Genomic DNA, 15,019 nt, shown 5'->3' on the forward strand with positions numbered 1-15,019 from the left:
GAAACCCCACTTTTTGTCATTTTGCAACTCAAAGATTTAAATAATTGATCAAAGGTCATATTAGTCCCACAAATGGTATTAATATAAATGTCATCACATCCGGCAAAAATGACACCACACACAGCCCTATATGCTAATAATTGCCCCATGATTGCACCGACCCAGAAAATAAAGGGGATACATCGTGAAAGCCAAAAAAAAAGTTTTTTCCATAAAGTTTGTTGCATTTGAATTGTTTCCCCCGCTTCCCAGTACAGGGTGTGATAAATTGAACACTGGAAGTACAATATGTAGTACACAAAAAACAAACCCTAATAAAGCTTTTTACACAAAAAATAAAAAGGTTTTGGATTTTTAAAGAAGGGGAGCAAAAAACTAAAACTGTGAAAGTCTGCTCCTCCTCCTCCCCCTCTCACAGCATACACTCCCAGCAAGAGACTGGGAGCTGCAGCTTTTGTTGTGATTTATTGTTACTTACATTGTCTCAAACATTAACAGAGGTTTGATGTTTCTGAAACAAATTGGTTCTCTTACAGTTAGAGTTAATTTTTAGAGTTAATTTTTAGCTATATATATATATCTTCACGGAATGTGTGTTTTGACCTGATTTGTGTAGAGTTTCCTGCACTTGTGCTGCTCCTTCTCCCCTCTCACAGCATACACAGAGAGCACCTGGAGGTCCAGCACCTCCTCCACCTTTTTGCAGATAGAAGGTAAAGTTTATACATGGCTGATGTATGTGTGATTCTGGGCAACGTACAATAGCATTATAATCTCCATGCTTAGGCAAGCCCTCAGGCCATCTGAAGAAGCCAAATGTCAGTGGTGTCTGAGACGCTATCCAGGCTCGCTGACCTGAGATAACGCAGCTCGCAGATATTATCTCAAAGTTTACATTAGTCCTTGGCCTCAGGCCCTTGGACAAGGTGTTTCTCAGCAGTGACCTTGTTTCTGGCTACAGGCTTGTATACAACATAGTTCATTCTGCAAACCGATTTTAATACAAGATTTGGCTCAATAAGGGTAAAGTTGCAAAATCTCAACCTAAAGTAGGCGTTTCTAGGTTGGTGTGGGGGGGGGGGGGGTATTCCTGTGGTAAGAGTAGGGCCACATTCACACAACTGCATAGGGGCTGGTGATACGGCCGTACAATTTGCAGCCAGATCATGGCCCCCATAGAGGTCTATGGCACCCAGTCACGGTGCTGTGGGCACACGATGACTGAGCTGGGCCGCTCGGTTTCCTATGGAGAGGAGAGGTGTGAGGAACGCTCATGGGCAAGTTGAAGGGGCCAATTAACAAAAATGAATGTAGGTAAGCCCCAAAAATCAATATTAAGAAGTTACCATACAATTGGGGTAATTTCCAACTCTTCATAGGCATGTACCTGTTTCTACCATAATTGCATCTTCGCCCTGTTCCCCATTGACTTCTCCTGGACTTCCACACCAGGACACCTTGACTTCTCCTGGACTTCCACACCAGGACACCTTGACTTCTCCTGGACTTCCACACCAGGACACCTTGACTTCTCCTGGACTTCCACACCAGGACGCCTTGACTTCTTGCTGGCGGGGAGCCGGTTAGGTGAATTGTGGTCCTATGTTTTGCCGCCCATGGGGGTTGGGAGTCTCCTCTGTTTGCACCACTGGGATCATACATTTATACCTCATCCGGGGAATAGGAGGTAAATGTTGATCTTGACACATCCCCTTTAACTCCTTTTCTTATGATTGTTAATTTTCAGTAACCCGTAGACCATCCACGTAGCTCGACCTGCGTAGTATTATTTATGGCGTCGTCTGTAGTGCGGCTATTTGCATTATGTGTACCATTAGATTTTAATAACTCGTTGCGTTGTTACATTGCAATTCAATTAAAATTCCTCAGAACATTAATGTAACACAAGGACTTGAAGCCTGATCGCCCCTCGCGCAGAGCGCCGTCCTTCAAGCGATGTTGGTTTTCCATTAGTCACATTAAGTGCTGCTATGAACGGGGGTGAAGAGTCTTCAACATTCAACTACTTGTGAAAGGAATCCACAGAGACACATCTTTTCTAAGCTCTCTGACCGATGAGATACAACCTGGGCTGCAAAAAAAAAAAATACTCAAAAGACCCGGGATTCTCGTTATGCCTGCAAGTGGCCTTTGTATTTCTGCTGAGATCCAAATTCTGATGGGGTGAAACCTAATGAGGTGCGGTGGGACTGAATTATCAATATACTAGAAGATCCTCTGATGGGTCAAGGTTCAGGCTCAATAAGAGGTCCCCAATCATGAGGTCCAACAAAAGCCACCACGACTGAAATGGATTGCGTCTAAATGGATTTACTGAATATGTGGCTCAGTGGCTATTAAAAAGCCAAGTAGGGGAGTTAAGCTCAATATCAGTTGGCCAAGTGCGGAGATGTATGTTGGGTTTGGTTTGGAGGCCACAGCCAAACATCTCTGTGTAAAATAAAGGATCAGATATGATAAAATTCACCTCCAATTTTTGATCGGTGACGAATTGAAACCATTGTTGGGTTGGGATGACGTTCTTCTATTCGGCACTCTTTTTAAGATGTTTCAAATGGAGACGACTGCTGTAGGTCACAGAATATGTGGAGATGTCCAAAAATCTAGCACACAGATCTGTCAAGCTTCCAAATTGTGAACCACAAGAAATCGACCTCATTCAGACATGTTCTATATTACTCTGTGCACGGTCATGGTGACCAGGTGCCATCGGCGGCAATGGGGATCGATATCGGCCCCCACTACATTCGTGTGTAAGAGCCCTACACCTTCTTACACGCAAACTTTTTTTTGGAAGTGTTGGCCATTATTTCAACTGATAACTCACACCCCCATGTTTTATGGGATGAATCACCTGGCCGACAACTTTAAATTTTCATATGTCCATTAATGGACCTATAGCTTTGGATTCAACACCGATGACGTGTTGACAAGGCACCATCCAGCCTTGGGTTTTCACTGGTGAAATGTCCCTTTTACCCTTTGCTCTTGAATTGATGTCCTATACGAAGACTGGAATACTCAGCACCACCATGTTCCCCATCACAGGTTGAGGGAATCTTCTTACTTTCACTCTTCCTAGCTGTGATGAAGTCATATGTGCTACCTAAAACAATTCCACCATTGTGCGTCAGTCTCGGGAGTATCAATAAATCTTTCTTTTAATGTTGTGAGGATAACCATGCACGCCTGACATACTTCTGGTATGTAGAACAGGCCATGTCCCTGTAGTCCTTGGGAATACAAAGTGATTATGTATTTCTGAGCTTGTAGACATCTAACAGTAGTAAATGAGTAGCAGTTAGTAAGTACAGAAATCTATGGAATTACTCAGGGTACCAGTCATTAGGTTATCTAGAAACTCCTGATCTTCTCCAGTGGATGTTTGGTCTCTTGAGGTCCACGATGACTGGAAGAAAAGCATTTGTGTGAGGAACACAGGTCATTATTGACCAATCCTTAGAGGAAAATGGCCAGATGGGTTCAAGCTGACACAAAGGGAACAATAACTAAATAGTGATTGAGCGTTGTTGACATACTACAGCCGGAGTGTTGGGGCTGACCACATGGATCCTTTTATGGCCAAGGTCTACACATTTTGTAGTCGTCGCCTTCAGCAGAAATTGCCTTCCCATTCTTCATCTACCCTTTCCAAGGAAGTCTACTTTTTCCCTATTTTTACTGTGTTGCTTTCCATGGGGGTGGTTGTCCTGAAACTATAGTGTAATTTGGAATTTGACAAATTGGAGGATGAGAAGAAGACTGAAGATGTATCCACTAAAAATGGGAGACTTCCTGGAGTTCTGGAGAAGCTGGTCATATCCACCTGGCTCTTGGTGATCTCTTATTGACTTGGACATGTTATGTATCATGTGCCATGACCGGCATCCTGCGCTAATTTTCATGGATTTTTAAGGAGGCTTCAGCATAAAAGGGAGTCCTGGAGGAGTGGTCCAAGCTCCAAGACATTTTTCAGAGGTTCTGGGCACTTTTTGTGCTGGACACATCCCGAAAAGTATTGTGTATGACTATATTTCTCCACACCTCCTAGAAGAAGGTGTGGCCATTGCTGAAAATCGGGTAGGTACCATATTATGTGCATGGTGTTATGTATGATGAATGTATTATGGTAGATTGTTGAGAATTATGTTCTCGAGAGGATCATCATAGACTGTGATATTCTGATGGATTTTATTTGTTTTTGTTATTTTTTTACCTTCTGTTCTCCAGCCATGGGGTCGGTGGGTGGTCCCGAGTCCTCGTTCTCTATGGCAGACTCTTTCGCCTATATGAAGTGTTGCTATGTGGGTGTTTTCTAAGAGCATTACTTACATGTGTAGCTTTTTGCTTTTTGTGGTTTCTCCTGAAAAAAAAAACAGGAATCGGATTCAAAACACAAAAACTTCATCTCTGTCAATGCAATAAAAAAAAAAGTATCAAATCTGTTATCTGCCGGGACGTGTATGAATGCGGGACTGTTCATTATGGGATTTGTATAGGGGGATGTTTATGAGACCTCCGAGTCGGTGCTAACCACAGGCCTGCCAGAGGAAGGTGCATCTGGTGTGATTTCCCCTCCATTCATCCCTTCCGGCACGTGTCGCACGTACAGGGCAGGCGCCGCGAGCGTGATACTTGTTTTTATACTGAAGTGTAAGGATTTTTTTCTGGCAGTCTGCTGATACTTTACATCCAATACATTTTAGTGGATTTCATGTAATGTTTCTTTTCACCTGTGGGGGCACTGTAGGGAAATGAAACACTTCCTTTAACTCAAACCTATCAGTAAAAATTGATCCAACAAACCACTACCAGTATGTAGCTTCTAGAACACCTTCCAGAACTTGCTTCTTTCATGGCCCAGTTTGGTGGCATCACCAGAAATTCTTCTTTGATCTGAGATGTAAACTTTTTGTATAGAGTCATGGAGGTGGAGAGTTTAAAGCTGAAGTCAAGCTCTCCCCACCTCAAAAACCTCCTTAGTTGTATTTGATGCCTTTATGCCTAGGATCATCACTGCCTGGCGCTCCTGAAGGCCGGTGCTTGATGTCAATCACAGCAGAGGGGAGGTTCTGAGTTGGGAGAGCTTGACTTCAGAACTTTTTGCCTCTGTGACTTTAAACAACCAATTCACATCTAATTTTAAAGTTTATTTTCCTGTGTGATTCTACCATTCTTTGCCATTAAAAAAATTATCTGGAAGGGGTTAATAACAAACTGGTAGCTGTTTATTAGGTCACTTTCTGCTGATGGGTTCCCTTTAAAGGTATTCTCTCAGCAGATTTGACACTGCACAACTACATACTCGGAGTTCACCTTCTTCTTCCTGGTGCATGTAAGTGCATTGTCCGTGTATAATGCGCTGTGCGGGGAGTCACTAAGATCCTGCGCCCGATATCCTGCATGTGTCGCTTCCCCGCTCAGGTCCCCAGAGTTCACCTTCTTCTTCCTGGTGCATGTAAGTGCATTGTCCGTGTATAATGCGCTGTGCAGGGAGTCACTAAGATCCTGCACCCGATATCCTGCATGTGTCGCTTCCCTGCTCAGGTCCCCGGAGTTCACCTCCTTCTTCCTGGTGCATGTAAGTGCATTGTCCGTGTATAATGCGCTGTGCGCGGAGTCACTAAGATCGTGCCCCCGATATCCTGCATGTGTCGCTTCCCTGCTCAGGTCCCCGGAGTTCACCTTCTTCTTCCTGGTGCATGTAAGTGCATTGTCCGTGTATAATGTGCTGTGCGGGGAGTCACTAAGATCCTGCGCCCGATATCCTGCATGTGTCGCTTCCCCGCTCAGGTCCCCAGAGTTCACCTTCTTCTTCCTGGTGCATGTAAGTGCATTGTCCGTGTATAATGCGCTGTGCAGGGAGTCACTAAGATCCTGCACCCGATATCCTGCATGTGTCGCTTCCCTGCTCAGGTCCCCGGAGTTCACCTCCTTCTTCCTGGTGCATGTAAGTGCATTGTCCGTGTATAATGCGCTGTGCGCGGAGTCACTAAGATCGTGCCCCCGATATCCTGCATGTGTCGCTTCCCTGCTCAGGTCCCCGGAGTTCACCTTCTTCTTCCTGGTGCATGTAAGTGCATTGTCCGTGTATAATGTGCTGTGCGGGGAGTCACTAAGATCCTGCGGCCGATATCCTGCATGTGTCGCTTCCCCGCTCAGGTCCCCGGAGTTCACCTTCTTCTTCCTGGTGCATGTAAGTGCATTGTCCGTGTATAATGCGCTGTGCGGGGAGTCACTAAGATCGTGCACCCGATAGCCTGCATGTGTCACTTCCCGCTCAGGTCCCCGGAGTAAACCTTCTTCTTCCTGGTGCATGTAAGTGCATTGTCCGTGTATAATGCGCTGTGCGGGGAGTCACTAAGATCCTGTGCCCAATATCCTGCATGTGTCGCTTCCCTGATCAGGTCCCCGGAGTTCACCTTCTTCTTCCTGGTGCATGTAAGTGCATTGTCCGTGTATAATGCACTGTGCGGGGAGTCACTAAGATCGTGCGCCCGATATCCTGCATGTGTCGCTTCCCTGATCAGGTCCCCGGAGTTCACCTTCTTCTTCCTGGTGCATGTAAGTGCATTGTCCGTGTATAATGCGCTGTGCGGGGAGTCACTAAGATGGTGCGCCCGATATCCTGCATGTGTCGCTTCACCGCTCAGGTCCCCGGAGTTCACCTTCTTCTTCCTGGTGCATGTAAGTGCATTGTCCGTGTATAATGCGCTGTGCGGGGAGTCACTAAGATCGTGCACCCGATATCCTGCATGTGTCGCTTCCCCGCTCAGGTCCCCGGAGTTCACCTTCTTCTTCCTGGTGCATGTAAGTGCATTGTCCATGTATAATGCGCTGTGCAGGGAGTCACTAAGATCCTGCGCCCGATATCCTGCATGTGTCACTTCCCCGCTCAGGTCCCCGGAGTTCACCTTCTTCTTCCTGGTGCATGTAAGTGCATTGTCCATGTATAATGCGCTGTGCAGGGAGTCACTAAGATCCTGCGCCCGATATCCTGCATGTGTCGCTTCCCCGCTCAGGTCCCAGGAGTTCACCTTCTTCTTTCTGGTGCATGTAAGTGCATTGTCCCTGTATAATGTGCTGTGCGGGGAGTCACTAAGATCGTGCGCCCGATATCCTGCATGTGTCGCCTCCCCGCTCAGGTCCCCGGAGTTCACCTTCTTCTTCCTGGTACATGTAAGTGCATTGTCCGTGTATAATGCGCTGTGCGGGGAGTCACTAAGATCGTGCGCCCGATATCCTGCATGTGTCACTTCCCCGCTCAGGTCCCCGGAGTTCACCTTCTTCTTCCTGGTGCATGTAAGTGCATTGCCCGTGTATAATGCGCTGTGCAGGGAGTCACTAATATCGTGCGCCCGATATCCTGCATGTGTCACTTCCCCGCTCAGGTCCCCGGAGTTCACCTTCTTCTTCCTGGTGCATGTAAGTGCGTCGGAAAACCCGCGGGACCCTTAGTAATTAAGCCCCATTGTCTTACTTATTGTATCCAGTGTTGGACTGAGGTTCCGGGGGCCCAGAACTTGATTGTATCAGTGGTCTCCAGGGATCACTGCCAGATCAGATGTAGCAGAGCCAAATGTGTCACTTTGCAGTTATGTTGTGGAAGAATAAGAAATTGTAAAGTATTTCAGGACTGAAGCTCAGAGTGCGATAAAATGAAGAAGTTTACACCTGACAAACTCGGCTCTGCTACATCCATAGCTGTTGTGTCCTACATATTACATAGAAGAGGGCGATAGTCTGCTACATCCATAGCCATTGTGTCCTATATATTACATAGAAGAGGGCGATAGTCTGCTACATCCATAGCTGCTGTGTCCTATATATTACATAGAAGAGGGCGATAGTCTGCTACATCCATAGCTGTTGTGTCCTACATATTACATAGAAGAGGGCGATAGTCTGCTACATCCATAGCCGTTGTGTCCTATATATTACATAGAAGAGGGCGATAGTCTGCTGCATCCATAGCTGTTGTGTCCTATATATTACATAGAAGAGGGCGATAGTCTCTGATACATCCATAGATGCTGTGTCCTATATATTACATAGAAGAGGGCGATAGTCTGCTACATCCATAGCTGCTGTGTCCTATATATTACATAGAAGAGGGCGATAGTCTGCTACATCCATAGCTGTTGTGTCCTATATATTACATAGTAGAGGGCGATAGTCTGCTGCATCCATAGCTGTTGTGTCCTATATATTACATAGTAGAGGGCGATAGTCTGCTACATCCATAGCTGCTGTGTCCTATATATTACATAGAAGAGGGCGATAGTCTGCTACATCCATAGCTACTGTGTCCTATATATTACATAGTAGAGGGCGATAGTCGGCTACATCCATAGCCGTTGTGTCCTATATATTACATAGTAGAGGGCGATAGTCTGCTGCATCCATAGATGCTGTGTCCTATATATTACATAGAAGAGGGCGATAGTCTCTGATACATCCATAGATGCTGTGTCCTATATATTACATAGAAGAGGGCGATAGTCTGCTACATCCATAGCTGCTGTGTCCTATATATTACATAGAAGAGGGCGATAGTCTGCTACATCCATAGCTGCTGTGTCCTATATATTACATAGAAGAGGGCGATAGTCTGCTACATCCATAGCCGTTGTGTCCTATATATTACATAGAAGAGGGCGATAGTCTCTGCTACATCCATAGCTGTTATGTCCTATATATTACATAGAAGAGGGCGATAGTCTGCTACATCTATAGCTGCTGTGTCCTATATATTACATAGAAGAGGGCGATAGTCTGCTACATCCATAGCTGTTATGTCCTATATATTACATAGAAGAGGGCGATAGTCTGCTACATCCATAGCTGCTGTGTCCTATATATTACATAGAAGAGGGCGATAGTCTGCTACATCCATAGCCGCTGTGTCCTATATATTACATAGAAGAGGGCGATAGTCTGCTACATCCATAGCTGCTGTGTCCTATATATTACATAGAAGAGGGCGATAGTCTGCTACATCCATAGCTGCTGTGTCCTATATATTACATAGAAGAGGGCGATAGTCTGCTACATCCATAGCCGCTGTGTCCTATATATTACATAGAAGAGGGCGATAGTCTGCTACATCCATAGCTGCTGTGTCCTATATATTACATAGAAGAGGGCGATAGTCTGCTACATCCATAGCTGTTATGTCCTATATATTACATAGAAGAGGGCGATAGTCTGCTACATCCATAGCTGCTGTGTCCTATATATTACATAGAAGAGGGCGATAGTCTGCTACATCCATAGCCGCTGTGTCCTATATATTACATAGAAGAGGGCGATAGTCTGCTACATCCATAGCTGCTGTGTCCTATATATTACATAGAAGAGGGCGATAGTCTGCTACATCCATAGCCGCTGTGTCCTATATATTACATAGAAGAGGGCGATAGTCTGCTACATCCATAGCTGCTGTGTCCTATATATTACATAGAAGAGGGCGATAGTCTGCTACATCCATAGCTGCTGTGTCCTATATATTACATAGAAGAGGGCGATAGTCTGCTACATCCATAGCTGTTGTGTCCTATATATTACATAGAAGAGGGCGATAGTCTGCTACATCCATAGCTGTTGTGTCCTATATATTACATAGAAGAGGGCGATAGTCTCTGCTACATCCATAGCTGCTGTGTCCTATATATTACATAGAAGAGGGCGATAGTCTCGGAATATATGTGTCACAGGGTGTTGGACCTTGAGGGGGCAATACGAGGCTGTGGAATACCTTTCTATGGAAGTTCTGACCGTCTACCTTGAATTAAGTGGGAGGGTCCGGAGCGCTGCCTGTAGGAACAAACACCCCTGTGAGAGCCGCCAGTCACCCGGCTGCCAGTGTATATTTGAGGAAGAGGGAACCGAGCTGGAATTTTGGCATCCAGCAGGAATCTGCGCTGCTCCTAACCACTGCATGTGAGTCTTTACACTCGATTTATAGAATTTTTTTAATATATGTTTTTGTAACTTTTTGTGACTTCTGTCTTCAGCTTCTTGTGTGAGGGTCTTCCTATCCCAGACACGATCCTTGGGGAATTTTTTTTTTCCCGTAGTAAATGAAGTTTTTGAGCTATTTTGCATGTGTGAATTAGGGGAAAAAATTTGTGCAAAAATAGTTTGGGGAGTGAATGAGGCGACGTCTTGTTGGGAAAATATGTTCCTAATAACCACATGAAAGGATTTTATACCCGTCACATTCCAGGTCACTATAGAATATAGAAAATTTTAAAGAAAATGTATAAAAACTTAAAAAAAAAATTTTTTTAATTTGTTTATAAGAAGTTTGGTCGGCTGTAGTTTTGTTTTTTTCTACCTACGTGGTGTTTGATGGGTTAATACATCATTTCAAATAGAATAGAATCATTTAGAATTCTAAACACTTTTAATTGATAAATGTACTGAAAATATTTTATTGAAACTGGCAAATTTTGGGGAAATCCCTTTCTTATGGCAGGTCCCTTAATGAATAAGCGGATTACATGAGTTGCTATTAGTTAGACCCTCATTGATCGCCTACAATCACAATTTGGAAGCTTAGTAGTATGTGTTCCATTTTTCTGCACTGCCCCCGCAGGTGAACAGAGGTATAACACAGTCTTCATTGACATTAATTAATTGCATGGATAAGCTGGGTCCTCCAAATCTAATTGTAGCTGTATTCAATGTCCTGCATAGGGAGGAGGTTTAAGCCCCCCCTCTTAAAGGGGTTGTCTAGGAGTTATAAAAAAAAGACATGGCTGCTCTCTACAAAACAGCAATATACCTACCCACAAGTTCTGTGATGAATTACAAAATTTCCCCAATTTTTCTTATCAGAGCTGAGCTATAATGTCAGACACAACCTAAAGACAGCAGAGTCACTGTTTTGAGGTAGAAAGCAGCCATGTTTCTCTAATCCTGGACAATCCCTTTAAGGGCTCTATCTTAAAGAAAAAGTCCAGGATAGGATTTGTCTTGATAACTTGGCTCCTCCGAATGGTCTTTCAAACATCTCTGTACAGCTATAGGGAAACTACAACTCCCATAATGCTTGAAGTTTAGTTTTTTAACTGCTAGAAAGTTTTAAGTTGGAGATTTCTACCTAAAAAAATCTTCATTACATGCAGGTATATCAGTATTTGGTGGAGCCTGAGGGTTGTTCAGTAGGACACACAAGTGTATGGACCTCTCCTAACCTCTGACTCATCACTCCTGTGTCCTGCTGCTCTGTACTGGAGGAAGCTTTCCAGCAGCAGACGGAGGTTGTGCAGCTCGCTCCTAGGACGTCCTGTATCCTCTGTGCACTACATGGGAATGTACAAAGGATTGTGTTCTGTCCAGTAGATAATTACTCACTGACATAAGTCTCTGATCCTGACCCCATGACCTGCGGCGCGTTCTTGTCCGTTATTGCGCCTCGCATGCACAGTCACGCCAGGACTGGATCCAGGACTGGATCTGTCTTATATTATTACTAATGGAGTTGCTGACAGGTCCTCATTGTCTTGCAGATCCTGTGTAGATCATACGTGTGCACGAGCTCCCCTATAATACAACACACGGATGTCACTAGGATTATCGGAAATTTATAAAGGATCCAAGAAATCCTTCCCAGACGCTGCATCCTATTGTCTAACACTGAAGAGCCCCCCAAGGAGCGACAGAGGCCGCGCAGGTAGGTTCTACAATATATCCTTTATGTCCTGATATGATGTTCCCCACTATAATGGGGGTCACTATACTAATACTGTGGTCCCTTCTTTCTTAAAGGGAACTTGTCACGGCAATTTGGGACACTAAACTATACAAGTTCAGTTTCCAAAATCTGGCATAGTAAAGCCCAACTTATCTGCGCATGCGCCAGAAGATGTGGGTGGTTTATGTCCAAAATCGCCCTATAACGTCTCTACATACCCTGGTCCAAAACTCCCGGCACCTGAGTGTTCACCAAGTGCAAAATCTGTATCAGGCTCCAAACTAGAGTACAGAACCTTTTGGACCACCTGAGGCTCCTGGACCCCTTGCTGTAATTTGGGTCATGGGAAGCTTCCACAGATGTCCACTCCATTTCTGGTGGTCCAACACTGTAACGGTTCTGCAGCTCCTCCTTTATTCCCCCAGACAAGATGCAAATGTTGGGGGTGTACATAACACCCTTGGGAACGCCCACATTGTAGTTCTCCAAATTTCTGAAGCTTGGGTTCACCCAACATTTTGGAGACATTTTGAGAAACCAGTCTTGCCCCCAAATAATTGGTAGAGTTAATCTACTTCTCACACATGGACCTTCCTGGGTCTGAGAATGAATTGCCCCCCGGTATTGCATAACTCCTGGGGCAATATTTAGGATGGGGGATAATCTCTTGGCCATGTGGACATTAGAGATTTTAGAGATCTAAGGGGAAGTAGTGGTTTATCAAACCTGATTTAAACCTTCAGGTGTGATTATGTCTTAAGACCCTACTGGGGATTTCATAGCAATCATGGATCCCTCTATTGTAGGGACTTGTCCCCCTCCCCACTCCTTACCAGTACAGAGCCGCATAGTATCCTGATGGTCTACCTGATGTAAGACAATCCTGAGAGAGGTGTGTGACCCAGGAAGTTGTCCGTATTGTCTTCCACTACTAGTCAGTCACTTATCCTCACGCTGGTTATAATAGTAGTTACCCGTAGATCACCCCCCATCATGCACGTGGCTTGTATATGGCGGCGTCCTGCCCTCCATCCATATCCCTGTCTGATCCATAATTCAGGACCCGATCTGCACATCATGAATCATAGAACAGTTGGGATAAGCCGATACTTCTCCTACCTGAGGCTGAGCAGCTGCTGCAGAACTACAACAACCAGCAGGCAGCACTATGCTGGGGGTAGTAGTCTCACAGCAGCTGCAGGACCCCAGGTAGGAGACCACAGTCCCACCATTGAGGACATCTTGGTTACTTTATAATGGATGAACGCGCTCTCCGTGTTTCTGGATGGCTTCCAGTTTTGTCTTGTGAGATGAATCTGTTTCAAAACTGTGGATTTTTATTCCTAATTGAACATATCCGCCATAAAAATCCCATTTTTTTCCACTCTCCCTCAATGCGAGGCTGTTATTACTCTGCAGGACCCTTAACTATCTGAATGCTGTCTTTGATTAGGGAGACCCAGACACAGGCAATGCTTTATGGGTATTGTATGCAAATTCCATATTTAGCTTTTGTGTTTACCGTACAAACTAATAGGGTCCATAGAAATAATTGCTACATGAAGCCACCGCCTGAAATACTCTGTGCTGCTGTGCATATTCATAGGTGTCATCAATGTAACATTGTATCCTTCATTTCTCTTCTCTGTAGGTACAAAGTCACGAATTGTCCCTCCACTACTCGCTGTGAGACATGAAGATGCCCCAGATCCTCTTATTATTTATTACATCCCTCATAGACTTGTGCTGGCAGCAGCTCCAGGCAGGGGCTCCCCAAATCCAGCTGCGACTAGCGGGGACCTCCAGGCTGCCGAATGAGGGGCGGCTGGAGGTCCTGTACAACGGCCAATGGGGAACCGTGTGTGACGACGACTTCAACATAGAAGTGGCTCATGTCGTCTGCAAACAGCTGGGATATGAAATAGCAATGAACTGGGCGCATAGTGCGAAGTATGGACCAGGAGAAGGTAAGTACATTATTCAGATACCTACATGTATATTACATAATCTATCCTGTATTATACTCCACAGCTGTAACTCAGGATCAGTACAGGATAAGTAATGTCATGTATGTACACAGTGACTGCACCAGCAGCAGAATAGTGAGTGCAGCTCTGGTGTATAATACAGCATGTAACTCAGGATCAGTACAGGATAAGTAATGTCATGTATGTACACAGTGACTGCACCAGCAGCAGAATAGTGAGTGCAGCTCTGGGGTATAATACAGGATGTAACTCAGGATCAGTACAGGATAAGTAATGTCATGTATGTACAGTGACTGCACCAGCAGCAGAATAGTGAGTGCAGCTCTGGGGTATAATACAGGATGTAACTCGGGATCAGTACAGGATAAGTAATGTCATGTATGTACACAGTGACTGCACCAGCAGCAGAATAGTGAGTGCAGCTCTGGAGTATAATACAGGATGTAACTCAGGATCAGTACAGGATAAGTAATGCCATGTATGTACACAGTGACTGCACCAGCAGAATAGTGAGTGCAGCTCTGGGGTATAATACAGGATGTAACTCAGGATCAGTACAGGATAAGTAATGTCATGTATGTACATAGTGACTGCACCAGCAGAATAGTGAGTGCAGCTCTGGAGTATAATACAGGATGTAACTCAGGATCAGTACAGGATAAGTAATGTCATGTATGTACACAGTGACTGCACCAGCAGCAGAATAGTGAGTGCAGCTCTGTAGTATAATACAAGATGTAACTCAGGGTCAGTACAGGATAAGTAATGTCATGTATGTACACAGTGACTGCACCAGCAGCAGAATAGTGAGTGCAGCTCTGGAGTATAATACAGGATGTAACTCAGGATCAGTACAGGATAAGTAATGTCATGTATGTACACAGTGACTGCACCAGCAGCAGAATAGTGAGTGCAGCTCTGGGGTATAATACAGGATGTAACTCAGGATCAGTACAGGATAAGTAATGTCATGTATGCACAGTGACTGCACCAGCAGCAGAATAGTGAGTGCAGCTCTGGGGTATAATACAGGATGTAACTCGGGATCAGTACAGGATAAGTAATGTCATGTATGTACACAGTGACTGCACCAGCAGCAGAATAGTGAGTGCAGCTCTGGAGTATAATACAGGATGTAACTCAGGATCAGTACAGGATAAGTAATGTCATGTATGTACACAGTGACTGCACCAGCAGCAGAATAGTGAGTGCAGCTCTGGGGTATAATACAGGATGTAACTCAGGATCAGTACAGGATAAGTAATGTCATGTATGTACACAGTGACTGCACCAGCAGAATAGTGAGTGC

At 44.8% G+C, this 15,019-nt stretch overlaps 1 protein-coding gene across 2 annotated transcripts in view; it reads left to right on the forward strand.

The window, feature by feature from the left end:
• Positions 1 to 15,019, forward strand: part of LOXL4 (lysyl oxidase like 4) — a 107,287-nt gene that overhangs the window by 8,813 nt on the left and 83,455 nt on the right. The window contains exons 1-3 of one of the 2 annotated variants that reach the window (XM_072129501.1): positions 9,840 to 9,963; positions 11,538 to 11,701; positions 13,374 to 13,689. In XM_072129501.1, the coding sequence (XP_071985602.1) occupies positions 13,416 to 13,689 (274 nt within the window). In that variant the 5' untranslated portion in view covers positions 9,840 to 9,963; positions 11,538 to 11,701; positions 13,374 to 13,415. Of the gene's footprint in view, positions 1 to 9,839; positions 9,964 to 11,537; positions 11,702 to 13,373; positions 13,690 to 15,019 lie in introns of those variants that run through there. The other variant, XM_072129502.1, reaches the window with a different exon arrangement.

The sequence above is a fragment of the Engystomops pustulosus genome, chromosome 11, assembly GCF_040894005.1.
Source record: "Engystomops pustulosus chromosome 11, aEngPut4.maternal, whole genome shotgun sequence".
Classification (NCBI taxonomy): Eukaryota; Metazoa; Chordata; class Amphibia; order Anura; family Leptodactylidae; genus Engystomops; species Engystomops pustulosus.